Source organism: Anas platyrhynchos, chromosome 5 (genome assembly GCF_047663525.1).
Source record: "Anas platyrhynchos isolate ZD024472 breed Pekin duck chromosome 5, IASCAAS_PekinDuck_T2T, whole genome shotgun sequence".
NCBI lineage: Eukaryota > Metazoa > Chordata > Aves > Anseriformes > Anatidae > Anas > Anas platyrhynchos.
The window spans coordinates 14817685-14832447 of record NC_092591.1 but is presented as its reverse complement, the minus strand read 5'-3'; the positions used below and the strand labels follow the sequence as shown (position 1 = coordinate 14832447).

General features: G+C 36.9%; 1 protein-coding gene and 1 long non-coding RNA gene across 3 annotated transcripts in view; one reads left to right on the top strand and one right to left on the bottom strand.

Annotated features, from left to right (window-relative positions):
* Positions 1–313: 313 nt before the first annotated feature.
* LOC140002577 (uncharacterized) lies at positions 314–3322 on the top strand. Its single transcript, XR_011809504.1, has 2 exons — positions 314–391; positions 2311–3322. It is a non-coding gene; the product is annotated as an uncharacterized lncRNA (long non-coding RNA).
* Positions 3323–6486: 3164 nt separating this feature from the next.
* ATG2B (autophagy related 2B) overlaps positions 6487–14763 on the bottom strand; it is a 44683-nt gene continuing 36406 nt past the window's right edge. For both annotated transcript variants that reach the window (XM_013100720.5, XM_072038316.1), the window contains 6 exons: positions 14492–14561; positions 13432–13514; positions 12793–12914; positions 12424–12578; positions 11420–11569; positions 6487–10964 (listed from right to left, as the gene is read on the bottom strand). In XM_013100720.5, coding sequence (XP_012956174.3) covers positions 10734–10964; positions 11420–11569; positions 12424–12578; positions 12793–12914; positions 13432–13514; positions 14492–14561 — 811 coding nt within the window. In that variant the 3' untranslated portion in view covers positions 6487–10733. The remainder of the gene's footprint in view (positions 10965–11419; positions 11570–12423; positions 12579–12792; positions 12915–13431; positions 13515–14491; positions 14562–14763) is intronic.

Genomic DNA, 14763 nt, shown 5'->3' with positions numbered 1-14763 from the left:
AGCGCTCCTCAGCAGTCTGCTTACAGGAAGGTGAATTCTCAAATTCCTCGCGAAGATTGCATGATGAGACAAACGTGACTGATCTTGCTGAGGCCAGTTTCCCAAATATTCATTTCAGGGACTCTGCTGGTTTGTCCTGCCCAGCCTGACCTGTCTTTCCCTCTTGTTTGTTCTTACTCCTCTAGCTGAGTCAGGATGGCCATGTGTGATGAACTGAATCAGGAAAGTGACTAAAATCCAGCAAACTATTAATTATCCAGTTCGTGTTCTAATTCACTAGGCATGCACAAAGCCAGCTAACCTGGCACAGCTTGGGAGGCATAGCAGAGCATGGACAGAATAGCTGCTTGGCAGATGGGTGAAGGACAGCTTCAAACACTGTGACCAAAATGTAAGTGCATGGGGGGGGGGAGGAGTCTGTATAATTTCATAGGAAATACACAGACACAAGGAGTTTTTTATTCCAGGTAAATCCATAAATCCTCGCTTTTCATCAGAGATATTTTTTCTGGAAATAACCATTGTATCTTCAATTCCTTATATTTCCATATCTCATTAAGACTATTAACAGGTTTTTGCAGGTTATTGAGATGAGGAAGAATATTTGATTTTGGTGGAACAACATCTCAACAAAACCACCATATTTGTCAAACTACTTTAAAAAAAAATTGTTCAATTACCGAGTAAATGGGAACCACAACATTTTCCAGATTAGAAACTGGAAAAAAAATGTCCAGAGAAAGTTTAAAGTTGATGTAACATTGCCATTTAGGGTAGGCATTGCTCTGCAGGACTCCTTTGACAGCAGGTTATCCTAGGCAGCCAGTAAAGCACAGACTGTTCTTTGGCTAGACTGAAAGCTGGTAAGCAAGAGGAACCTTTCCTCAGCCAATTACCATCATCTTCCCTGACTGTCCTCTTCAGTGAACCAAAATTATTAAGGGAAACCATGCCCTCAACTGCCCAAATGGCACACATGCTTTTTAGCAGCATCGCAGCATCTGGGAGCTGTGCAACTAAAGTGCATCGTGCTGATGTGTTCCATTAATGGACAGAATAACATCTCCTAAAGTTAACATGACACTGCATTGTCACCATTCAAGGCTGTCATGTATTTTTTTAAATATTTTCCAATATTCTTAATGCAGTTTACAGACTCTCTTTATTATAAAGAATGTGTATAACTATTTTTAGCATTGCAATACAAAGCAATTATCACTGTGCTTTGAGAGGCCATGTTGATGCATATGCCGTTTCTAAATAAGCCTTTAATTTTTTCTGCATTGAAAGATGAGCTAATGTATTGGTGGTGGTTAATGTGGTCTTTGCCATATGAAGATGCATCACTTCAGCTGTGGGTGACTTGGAAAAGAGCACTACTTAATTTACTGTGACATTCCGTGGCCTCTGTGAATGACTGTAGATGATATCATGACATGTTATTTTCTTCTATAGCAGGCACATTTTGTTTGCTGTATTTCCTACCCATATGATTAGTTTCTTCTGAAGGCTTAACTCGAGCATTTCATTATGAAGAACAGAGAAACTTCCCCCTTGAACATGAGAAAACTTGAGGAAATTACTGCTAACCTTCATGAAACATTTTCCTTAATCAATGCAGAAAACACAATGTCTATCAGTCTTTCCCACAGACCTTAACTTGTTGTGACTATTATCATGACAGGTACAGTCCACGTAAGGGTATAAATTTGCCCCACAAAAGGTGCACACGGTAGTTCCTAAGATTGCACTTAGCATCACCTATCAATCTTGACAATGATTGTCCAGCACCTTCTGTCCTGTGCCGGAACAGCTTTTGCACTGTCCTCTATACAGGCAGTTCCTATGTTACACCTGGGATTAAGTTTTATGTATAGATGAAAAGAGAGTTGCTGTTTCCTATGTAAACGAGCTATTTTGAAAACACATTTCAATCATTCTCACATTGCAGTGGTAGCTGACACTTCTGAAAACACTGCAAAGAAATTCGGGATTTTGAAATGTCTTTAAAAAGTCATGTCTTGCTGCTTGAATTCTAACACAGCGGACTCAAACAGAAAAGTGATCTGAAGAAGGAAACAGCTTTCAGCAAAGCAAATGCAGATTCAGTCATGTGGAAGTTCCCCTGGAGACTAGCCACAGTCTGTCAAGTGCTCCCAGTTCGTTGCCTTACTCTAAGCAGGTTCTTCAATTTTCCAAGAGTAAAGAATTTGAAGGAGTCTTCTCTTTTAGTTCTCCTCAAACTCTCACTTTACCCTTTTTATAAATGGGAAATAGCTTTTTTTTTTTTTTTTTCTTCCATTTCTGCAGTAGACTCCTTGCTGGTCTGCCACCCCCCTTGGTGCACGTTACAGACATGCCTCTTGTGGTTCTCAAGGCACAATACCTGCACTTGAAGCCAACCCTCAGCATGGGCATCGCCAGGCTGCTGTGGCTCAGGAACCAGTCACACAGTGCCAGAGCTGCATTCCTCCTGCTTCCATCCCCATACTCATCTGTCCCAGTGCTTGGTGGCCCTGGCCTGGGACCCCAGGAGGGAAGAATGCTTACACTCATAGCTTTCCTCTTCAGCTCAGGTGTCTTTGTAAGTGCAGATTAACTGCCCTTTCTCTATATTAACTTTGCTGCATGAATGTTCTTTGCGAGCAACAGGTACAAAGAACTGTCACTAACAGGACTCCTGTGGACCTGTTTAAATATCTGCTCCTAAATTGTGTGAGAAAACAAACTATTTTTTCCAAGTCTTCAATGTTAATATAAATAATCTGTTCTTCCTTTCTTTCTTTTGCATGGTAAGTCTGAATTCAAGCAACTGCCCTTAGGATACCTATATTGAACAAATAATTCAGACATGAGCACTGATCAGCAAAGCTCAGGGGTGGCAGAAATAAAAATACTGCTCATCTTTATTCATCAGCCTTACTGGCCTTTTCTGCATCTTCTCAAGTATCTGTTTAAAACTCTTCCTAGGGCTTCACACTTAATAGGAAGTAGCAACAGGAAAAAAAAATCAGACTGAGGACAACAAAGAAAGATGGTTATGATGAAAATCATATTTGAAAACCTTCTCTCTCAATGTCATTGTGGATCTTTGCATTAAATGATACAAGAGGCTTAAGGCAATGGTGTAGAGGCATTAGTGGTTAATGTAGTGGGACACGCTCCTTGTAATTGCCTCCTGTTATTTCTCCAGCATCCACGGGGTATTTCAAAGAGACAGGGCCCAGTTTGTAATTCTATGTCAACACATCTCAAACTTTAACATCATTTTTTTGAATGAATTGTCAAACTACATTGTGTTAATAAAGAATTCACCTGGAGGCACATTACCTCTGGTCTGATGAAAGAAAAAAAAAGGGTTACCTGGTACTAAATTGCAGCTCTTAGGAAAGGAAAACACTAAAAATACAAAGCAGTGCCCTGAGACAGAACTTTTGGCTGGTTTGAATGACATTCAGACAATGAAGTAAGAGGGGTTTCTCCAATTAACTTGATATAATTGCTACCCCCTTGCTTACCTGTGCTGAATTTGGCCTGCTCAATATTCCGAGCAAAGTGCTCAGGAAGCAGAAATGAAATGGAAAAGAACTAAAAGAGTATTTGTCATTACAAGAAAGTACTAAATAGCTCTGAAAGGCCAAGAGAAAATGCAACTCAAGAGCATCTCTGAAGGTCTCATGCTTAAAATAAATACCTTTAGTGCTCTTGAAGATACTTCTGGCACCAAATACACAGAGACATGCCATAATAACTGTGAAGCATTCTATTTTATTGAGTAATTCCAGGAAACACTTCAGATCTGTTAAACATTACTGAAAAGACAGATGATGCCAGGAACTTTATTTCCTAATAACTTGGATTCCTATAAAGGACCTGTTTATACAATTGAGCACTACTTCTTCCATCTTCCTGTATTGCTATTTTGCTTTTCTCTTAGCCTTCAGCCCCCAGTACCAAGTGTTCATACAAACATCTGACACATACACATACTCACCCATATCTATCATTGCCAGGTCCATGTGCTCTCTGGCTTTGTCAGCTGCAATGGATCCAGATCTGTAAAATATTGGTCACATCGAAATGTAAACTCAGCAATACCCATGCCATCACCTTGCAAACGCTCTCAGCGCACTCTGCAGTGTTTCTCCTTGATTGTTCAGCATCCTCTTCAGCACACCATGCCTGCACCTTTCAACTCTCTTGACCTGCCATTTGCCCAATGACTGCAAGAGTTAGAATAAATAGCATGGCACTGTCAAACTTCCTCAAGCTCACAGCTCTTTTCACTTAAAAAAAGCCATAAACCTTCCTCAGGCCACGTTGTACAAAACGCAGGAAGCATTTTCAGCCTCTGCTGACAGAAGAGATGAATGGGAAGAATTGAAAGAAGTGCTCTAAGATCAGTGGAGCTGATGGACTCACCAGCAAATTTCCAGTATCAAAGAACTGCCAAGCGCTAAGGCCTACAATGAAGTCAAAGCCCTCCTATTGAGATATCTGAGACCTGCTGAGCGTGTTCGCTTATTTACCTTTGTGCCCACGAGCTACAATAGACCAGGTCCTCGTTCTGCTGACTTCTACTGTGAGGGACATGAGGCAGACCATATCCCCAAAACTTTTTTCCTCCCTGAAGGTACCTAATCTTGGCCCATAAAAGCCAAATTTGAAACTCAAGCTCTTACTAAAGAATGAAATCTACTTTGGGGGAAATAATCACATAAAAATGAGTCAGTTATATGCAGTGTAATTCTGTTACCTATCTCAGTAACAACTAAGGAGCTTGAACCATTTCCCTGCCTGTAGGGCAGTAAATACTTCCTTGCTGCCCCTCAGCAGATTGCATTCACCTTATCACTCTGTTTCAGAACAAAACAGCTCTGAAACCTGAATTTATCTGCCACAGAAAGGCCACTCTATGCAGCCTTCGGTAACGTATCATAATACTGTATAATTGTAAACACTATTTGTTAGAAATATGAATTGTCAGGGAAAAAAAAGGCACTTTAAAAAACAAACTTTCAAATGTGTTATGAAGAAAATCACTATCAGTAAAGTAATTAAAGCACACAATAAAGCACACCTCAGCCTGGCTCATCCTCAATTAGCAATGCAGTTCAAGGACAACAGCTAACAGTGGTCCTGGTTGATGTGTCATACTTGTTTCCCCTAAATTCTCAGCTGGTTGAAGAGTCACAGGCTGTGGAGTCAGTCTCCTCTGCTCTTAGGACTAACTTGGAGATGGCAGGAGACCGCCTTGATATCAGGAAGAATAGACCTTTGTCATTTTCCTTGAGTTGCAATTCCAGGTGTGCCATTCTGGATGGTCTCCCTACAGCATGTACAAGCAAAATGAAGCCTTGATTCTGCCAGGGGGGGTACAAGCTTTGCAGACACAAACTTAAATTACAGCAGGCTTAAATTCAGAGAAGCACAAGTACTTACTAGTAGTTTTCATTTAATTGCTTCCTTACAAGTGACACATAAGCCCCAAAAATCTTGGGAAGTACTGATTGCAAATCACTTTGTAACTTCATTGCTTTTGATCCATGAAAGAAATTGGGTACAAATGAAAAAAAAAAATCCTTTCATTTTTCATACCCTCAGGACGATCAATGACTAATTCCAAGATATTTCTATTTCTCCTCTACGGTCCATACTTCTCTGCAAAGCATTTATAAAATAGCTTTGATCACTTGTATGAGAAAAGTTTAGAAAAGCAGAGAAGATTCTTGTCCACCCGACTCGCAAACAACACCAAAATCCCTCTCCTTACCATCAGGTTATCTAGTACTTCCTTAAATTAAAACCAAATTAACAGCTTTTATACCAAGATAATTCAGTTGGAAGTAACAAAAATGGGGGGAAGGAGCTGCATGGGGTAGAAGTCAACTTTCTTCTTACTATTTGACCAAATAATCTTTCAGGCATTATATAGAGGGCTTCTGTTTTCATTATTTTTTTAGGCTATAAAAACATGACAAAAACACAGTAAGAACACAGCACTGCCACCAGTATTTAATACTATCCGCCACTCAACCTAAGATCTTTCAGATGCTTTTAACTAAGTACCTATGAAGCAGGCATCATACTGGGATCCTGAATGAATGAATGATTTTGCCTTTTCCACAGTGTTTGGAAGCTAATAAAGCTCTAAAATCTCTTCTGAGTACAGGGATAAGGAATACAAACTGATTAAGGAAACCTGGGAAAGAACATGCGATGCCAGAGTTAAAGAGCAGTTTGTTGATATGAAATAAGGGTGGATTAAAGCTGTATTAGCTAAGCCCATTTATTTCCCAGCTTTTCTCTTTGTCCTTGCTTTCTCTATGCAATTTTGAAGATTCACGTTTTCTGGTTTGGTGTTGTGTTTTTGTTTGTTTAAGTACAGAACTGTGTTTCATAGGTAAAAAGCTTTGAAAGCTAACTTCTGATATTTGAGGAAAATGATTTCTGTATTATTTATATTCAAAAGTAGAGAAAACCAACTCAAGGAACAAATTAAGGTATTTATTTATATATTGTTACAAAGTTGTGTGTGTTTTTGTGTTTTGTTTTTTTTTTTCCTCAATTAAACATATTTAACAGGACAACTTATTTGCATTCAGGCCTTTCAGCACTTTAATGAGCTAAAATATACACAGAGTCCCATATAAATTATGATCTAAAAATAATTCTCAATTATTTTCAAACCTATTGAGGGGACAAGGCTTTAAGCAAAATAACTCAAGTTGAACGTGTCAGATCCCTTCGACAATGGTTTCTATTTAATGAGGTTATATCCTTTACACTTTCAAATTATATACAAACAATACCACAAAACTACTATAAACACAAAAATGTAAAAAATGTACACAAACATACACAAACCACTGTTTCTGTCTGAGCTAACTCACTATTAAGAAATCCAGTATAAATGCATGATTTGTATTTACGTACTTAATTTGTAGGGGGATGTTTTGTTGTTTTGTTTTGTTAATTGTAAACAAGATTTCAGCAGGTACAGCAACTTAAAACAGTTGTCAGAAGCTTAAATCACAAGGGCTGGACACTGAAAGAACTACGTGCAGTATGGATCCAAACTGACTTCAACACCCACATCTTTTCTGAAAGTGTTTCTATTGCTGTGAGATTTAGGGTACTTCAAAGTATGTAACTGTTCTAAACAAATTTTTGGACTTCACTGCTTTACAAAAACATATGTTCCAATATTTAACGTAAAATCAGCATCACATTTGCAGGTACACGGATCATGTTCAGTAAAAATGTCTTGTTCATAGCCACTTAACAGCTTTTTGGTTTACTAAAACCTTTCTTGCAAGCTCAAAAACCCGTAAATGAAAACGAGCAAAAGATGACCACAATTAACCACTCAGTGAGAGAATAAAAACGTGCATCCATTAAACACATATGAACTCGCTGGTGACTGACCCAATGCATATCAATATGCAAGTTAGCACAGGGTATATTGGATTGCTAAAAAGCTGTGGTATTTACAAACCACCAATTGATATTGGAAAGAAAATGGAAGCTGCCTTTGCATGAAAGTGATGACTCGTTGCTTTCAGTCATTGTTAAGATACTTATGAAGCAGGGTTTTTTTTGTCTGTTTCAAACAGCTGTCTCTCATGTAGTTCTTGGGCACTCATGACCATGTTATCTGAAGTGCCAGGATGCATAAGAAAATCCAGGTTGACAGTTCTGAGCCTGTTTATCTGGAGAGTATCAGGCTCAGCAATAGTAGTAGCAGTAGTAGTGTTAGTCAGTTCAACGTTACCAAATTCACTTCTTAAACATGGTCTGTACCTGTTTATACCCACTAAACTATGAAAAGGAGTAGTATCTGTAGCAGTTGATTTCAGTAGAAACTTCAAGTATAACAATTTTTATTCTTTTTGAAGATCCCATGCTAACAAAACCACAGCAATCTATAGGCTTCCATTTCCAGAAAATATGTCGAGTCAAACTGTATTTTGTGTATTCAATGCCTCAGAAGTCTTACTGTATTGAGCAGAACTCTTGATGAATCCCTTTTCGTGAACAATATGTATCTTTTGATTTAAAGCACAAGCCTCTCCCCTACACAATACATTTTGAAATGTAAAGGTTAGTTTGGGGAGTTCTGAGTTTCTTGGTTTTGTTTTTTTAGTATTTCCAACACTACAGGACGATGTTACAAATGAGAAACAATGCTGAATATACACCAAAGATTAAGAAACTATTAAGAAACTGCTTGCAAAAATAAAAAGGGAAAAAAAAAGACATTTCTCTGAATAGGCTCAATAAAATGCAAGAAGTAAATGCAAGAGTTTAAATGGTGAAAAGTTTAATAATTTGTACAATCTGTATTGCCAACAGTGACAGACACTATAAAATGTTTTACCTTGACAGCATGCGCTCATATAAAAATATATCCTAACTGCATTGCTGTACAATCAGATGATGACAGACAGAATGGAAAATGAAATGAACACTGAAATGCCACTGCTTCTTTTCAGCAATGTCAAAAAAGAAAAAAAAGCATGCAGATTTATACTATTACAGTATACTCCAATTAACTGGATGAACCAAACCAGCAGAAGTGATGTAGTATGGTAACTGTAAATGAAGATGATTCGTTGCTACTTACTTGCATTGACTCATCACCACTTCTTGAGAAGGCAGTCAGGTGCCAAACTGCAAATATGGAACTCATTCCTGTGCAAAATGCTCAGCTTTGAGCTCTTACTGAAGTAGTCAGCAAATAATTACTGAAGAAAATTATGATCTGCAGCAAGTATTTTTACATCAGAAAGTATTTCAAGTTGCTCAATGTGCAGGTATCTGTCCCCTCAGAAACATTCTCCTGCTTACAAGTCATTTAACCAAAATACCCAGGTCTTCAAAGAAGATTCCAGTAAATGAAAGCCAACTTTGTAATACCACTTGCCACCCAATGCAAGAACTTGTTTGTAAATGGATTTTTGTTTTATTAAAAATAATAAAGCAAACTGTAGTAGTCTTTCCAGCAGAGGGGACATTTTTAAAATCATTTACCCTCCAGACAGATTCTTTGGTGTCCAGAAACAGCTGGTATAATATCAAGATGAATATGCAATAACTATTTTCCTTTGTATGCTCCTATGTGTCCTGTAATACCCACCAAGTTTTTGCTAGCGGCAGGTATTAAAAAAAGAGAAGGAGGCTATCTCCTGATTACCAGTAGAGATTCAACTCAGACCAAAAGCATCTGATGTCCCTCTTTCAGCAGACATTTGCCCATAGCATTTATGTAGGAGAAGCACAGGACTAGTACAAACTAACGTTCCAGTTGGTCACCCAATTTAAAATTCAAAACGAGTAGTTTTTTATTCAAACAAGTCTTTTTACTATTTATCCTCCAGTTTTTGCTACTATAAGGAATAAAGGTTTATCCTGGCATAGCCAGTGTCTAGCCTTTAAATTTCCTAGAAATGGCGCAATGTCAGTTGCTTAATAAAGCTATATGGAGACCCTGGTCCCCTATTAAACTGTAAATAATATCAGTATCCACTTTGATTTTTTGAAGATTTTTTTTTAAATCCTTTCACCTATCCCCAGTTCAAATGAAATGACACCAAATGCTCATTGACAAATAACTGATGACGCACAATTAAAAATATCTTGTGAGAACAGCAATTTTGCAATAATGTGATTTTTAAATAAAAGCAGATTGTTACAAGTTTGTACATAATTTTAACTATGAATTTATGATTTTTTTTATTATTATTATTATTATTTTTTAACTTTGCTTAGGATCCCTCATTCTTAGAAAGACATTTTGGCTACAACTCACAACACAACTGCTGTTTTTCTGAAGAACAGTTATTTTTAGCATTGTTGTTAGTGTAACAGAAGACAAAAGTGTTTTCACATATAACAAGTAGTTTAAACAAAGTTAAGACACTTTTCTTTCTGTAGAATCATCAAATGATGCTCTTGTCAATAATTTGTGTAAGCTTCTAAACCACATAAAGGATAATGCACATTACATTTTATTCACACTATAAAAAAAGCACAATATACAGGCCATATCCTTTAAAGTGCAACACAACAGAACATTTCTGCAACATTCAGTTTCTTCAGAGACCCACAAAAGTAGGTATTTAATATTTAGGAACAAATCCTGTTCATAGGCGTATCAACACTGAATCTAAATTCTGAATGGTTATCAAGCTTGCTCTTTTAAGTGCCACGCTAAAAGCACTGCTTATGACCACTACATGGTATCATCTTATATACTTCCAGATTATATAGCCTTCATGTCTCCCATCCAAAATGAAAGCTTTTACCTTTCAGTCAGTGAAGAGCATCTACAGAGCCCTTTATTGAAGACAGTTCCTTGACTATGCTCAAAAACCATCTCTGAAGTATGCTTAGTTTTGCCATACAGGCCACTGCTTCAGATGGTGTATCTACCAAAAAAAACCATGGTAAACAGAATAGAGCAAGCATGTCTCTGAGTTGGCAGCGCATGCTTTGCTATGTTTGGCACTATCTACCAAATGTATTGGTAACACACAGCGTAAGCAAGTACCAATTTGCTTTTCACTTCATAAATATTTTTGGTTGGATGTTTTGCTAATAATAGGTGAAAACCTTGTTTGTTCCTGAGATGAGCATAAAAAACGATTGAGCTTCATCCAAGGCTGCCAATGGGAAAATCCTCTGCATTTCTAGCCTTACTACCCGGCTGCTGAGCCAGATTTTTTTTAATCTCAGTCTTCCCCAAGGCGCCATTTCTGAGACTCCTCTTGACGCACATCTGGCCTGATCTGGTTTCTCATTCCACCTAAAACATTTGAGGTTGCCTCTGTTGCAACAATGAAGGGTTTTACCACAGTTGGTGGAATTTGGCGGAGGACTCCTCCTACTGCTCCAGTTACTCCTCTGTTTTCATGCTCACGAGCAGCAGTCTCATAGATGGTTTGAGCTGTGTCCGTAATTCCCTTTTTAGAAATTAATACAAATTAGTTACAGTGAAAAAGACAAAGCAACCTCTCCTAATTTTAAGTGCAACTTAAAACTGCACAGCATTTATCACTTTTGTATTATAATTGTAATACAGCTATATTTTGACAAATCTGATTTAATTCTTCTGATGAGGCTTAGAATAACACTATTATGAGCTTACAGATGACTATTTCATTTAACTTCTGGTTGCATCCTCACAACTGAAGAACTTTGAAGTCTTGTTCATGACTAACTGTATAACATCTTAATTTGTTTCTCTAATTTTTCCATGCAAGGTTTCTGTTGGTTTAAAACTACTGTTGAAGACAGTCTTGCTAAAAATTAAAACCCATTCATCAGATGGTTAGTTTAAGCTAACATCTGACATTTTATTTGCTTTGTCTTCAGATATTTCTTAAATTATGTTAAGGATGGTTATATTTGCACTCACCTCTTTTACTACACTGTATGCTTTGGCAACACCTTCCCGTAAGTCTACTGGCTGATGAGCCAAACGATGGCGAGGGAATCGTTTTATCTTTTTTGTTTCAATAAAGGTAGGCCCTGGTGATACCATGTCATATGCAGTTTCTGCAGCTGCCTGATGATCAGGAGCAAATGAAAGATAAGCATGAAGTCTTATTTTAACATCCCATATTTAAACTACTTGTAAGGTAACATAATTGAAATAAAATGTTTTTTAATGTTACAAACAATAGTCAATTACATCAGGCTAAGGTTTTGCACAAGAACTTCTATATATTGTTACAGCTGCACCAATTACAGAAGTTCTATTATGAAACACTGAATACTGTAGATTCTGGTACTCCCCCCAACCCAGTCCTCCAATTCATGTTACTTCAAAAGCATCCTCCAATATGTAGAAAATGTTTGAGATAAAAACTTGAAACGTTTGAACAATAATGTTTTCTTACACACACACACAAAGAGATACTTAATTCCACTCATAAATAATATTTTTTGGTTATGCATGTTCATACTTTGGCACTTATACCACGTTTACAAAATTAGGTGGTAAAAGTGTATTGTCATTAGGTATTTGACATTAAGGAACATAACATTGTTACCACTTTGAACCAAGACTAGGGTTACTACTATTCTCCCCTCCTACCGCCCCCCCCTTCAATAACTAAGCACAGAAAACCTGACATTTTCAAAAAATTTTGAACACTTCTTATAACGTCTTTCATGTATTACAATGCAACATGTGCAGCCTGAGTGCTGGGCAATATTTTAACACAATACATGTTGCATCTGATGCTACCACTCTCACCTCACAGACTGCCATAACCTTTGCCCATTCTCTGCTTTATTTGTACAGCATTCATTTACTCTTATTTTTACGCACACTCCCATAGCATTAAGACTTCACATAAAGCACTTGCTAGTGACACTTCTGATTTTCTGTCTAACTCCAGAAGCAATACACTATACCTGTATAGTCTGAACCATTCTGTTTGTCAGCTCCAATGCTGCCATTGCAGTTGAAGTACCAAAAGATGCTGCTCCTCTTTGAAAGCCTCTTACAATACGGCCATCCTTTCGGTACTGTTCAATTGGTAACCACACCAAGTCTTTCAGACCTTGAACTGAAATGAAGACAGAACATCGCAGTTAGCAAGTTCTCTAAGTTCTCGGTTTGCCTAAAGGGGAAGTAAAAACAAGAATTAACAGTGTCTTTTTTGTTTCTTTTTGTATTTTTTTTTCTTTAGGAAAACAGACCACAACAAGAAGCAGAAAAACAAAGTAACATCAAAAACACAGTGCCATTGTGTGCCTGAATAGAAACAAGAATTAGCTTACCTAACTGTACTAGCGAATGCATAGGCCCTACTCCTCCCAAAATTCCTGGCAGCTGGTTTTTCTTTATATCATTAAGCCATTCACTGATTGCATAGGAGAACAATTTATCCACACCTAATAAGCTGAAGCAAGTAAAATCATTAATATTTCTGAAAAACAAAGAATTCCTGATAAAAGAAATGTATTATTCATTGAAGTATGCAAATGTCATTTAAACAAAAGGGAAACTGATTTCAAGTGTCATGTGTTGTTGCACTTGGCTAAACCAAGAGTTTAATGTGTATAATCATATCCAATTCAAGAGGAAGCAAATGTAAAAAAAAAAAAAAAAAAAAAGAGTTTAGCATCAAAAATAGCACATGTATTAGATACCATCCTAAAAACAGATATTCTTCTTGAACTACACCCATTTACAAGTATTTATGGATAATAGCTTTTGTAAAATTCAGAAAAAATTATCATAAATTATATTAGGCCTACTCAAAATGAAATACTCATTATAAATATTATTAGAAAGTGTCTCGGATTTTAGAAATGTGTCTTATCGGATAATTTGCTTTCTGATTGCTATATTCAGTTATTCACTGTAAACACTTTCTATCTGTAATACAGATGCTAGCTACAATTTGATTAACTTACCCATGTCTGTAACAAAGTCTCTTCAACTTTAATTCTGAACAGTTTAATTGAGCAAGACCAATAAGAATCCCAGCTAGCGTCCCCTGTAAGTGAAATGTTTTGTTATCATAACAATTTACTCAGCAACACAATTTGTGTGTGAGAGACAATTTCATCATCTTGACTCCTACTGGAGATATTTCTGTCTTAACTGATTCTCCCCCCCCCATCACTAGTTACAATGCTGTGAATTCCATGTTCAATTAATTTGCAAGTTTTTACATAACTTGCAAAAGACAGAGTAGCTGATTAAGCCAGATTCCAAGGAAAATGTGTAAATAATAAATGATGTAAGCATAGCTCTGGCGTTACTCTGGCGTTTTCCAGGAGCTCTAGAGCTGCTATTTCACGTTACAATTTCTTTGGTGGTAATGCCAGTTCAAGAAATTGCTGCTTCTACTTGTCTATGTTTTCTTACTGATTTGCCAAGACAGACTACAAATCTGATTCTGCAAACAGGTTTTTTTTGTTTGTTTGTTTTGTCTTGAAATTTGCTCAGTAAACCCAATATGATAACACATAAAACCAACATGATTAACTAATAATTATTTTTAAAAGAGCTTTTTTTTATTTTATTTTTTTAAAATCTGTACGAGGTTCCAACATTGCCAGTGAAGCCCATATGTTACTAGACCACAAGGGATGGAAATCAAAAGGAAAAAAGGTAACATTATTCTGGCATTAATGAGATAGAAAATGAAATGCTCGATTCTAGCATCAGACAGTGGTATTAACATTTGAGGGATACCACAGCTGTGCAGAAAGACTTCCAGCCTGTCACAAAACTGATAAATATGACTTTCAAGTTTCATTCTGTATTAATCATACCCAGAAGATCTATCCCTCAATTTTCAGATTACAGATGGAACAAGATTAAGTTTTATTGAAAGTATAAGACAAAAGTGCTCTACAATTCGCAAAACCACATTAACAGTGAGTAGGAAGCATAAAATAGACTCCAACTCTTAGGAAAAGAGAACTAAATAAACATTGTTTTACAGCATCAATGCTATATACAAACCTGATCCATTGATACATGTTTGCCGTGGTAATCAAGCCGTATCGGAACTTCTGATGTAAAACGAAATTCTCTGAAGATACACAAAGGAATTTTTACAGTAAGAAACAAATCAGAAATAAGATTATTCTTTCAAAATCCTCTAGATACCATGCTAGTGCTTAAGCACTTGAGAATAATCAGACAAAATACAATTGCAAATTTAGCTTTTCTTGGTTTATTAAAATCTAATCACAGGTAATATTTACAGGAAAATTAACGATCCTGCTCTCTTT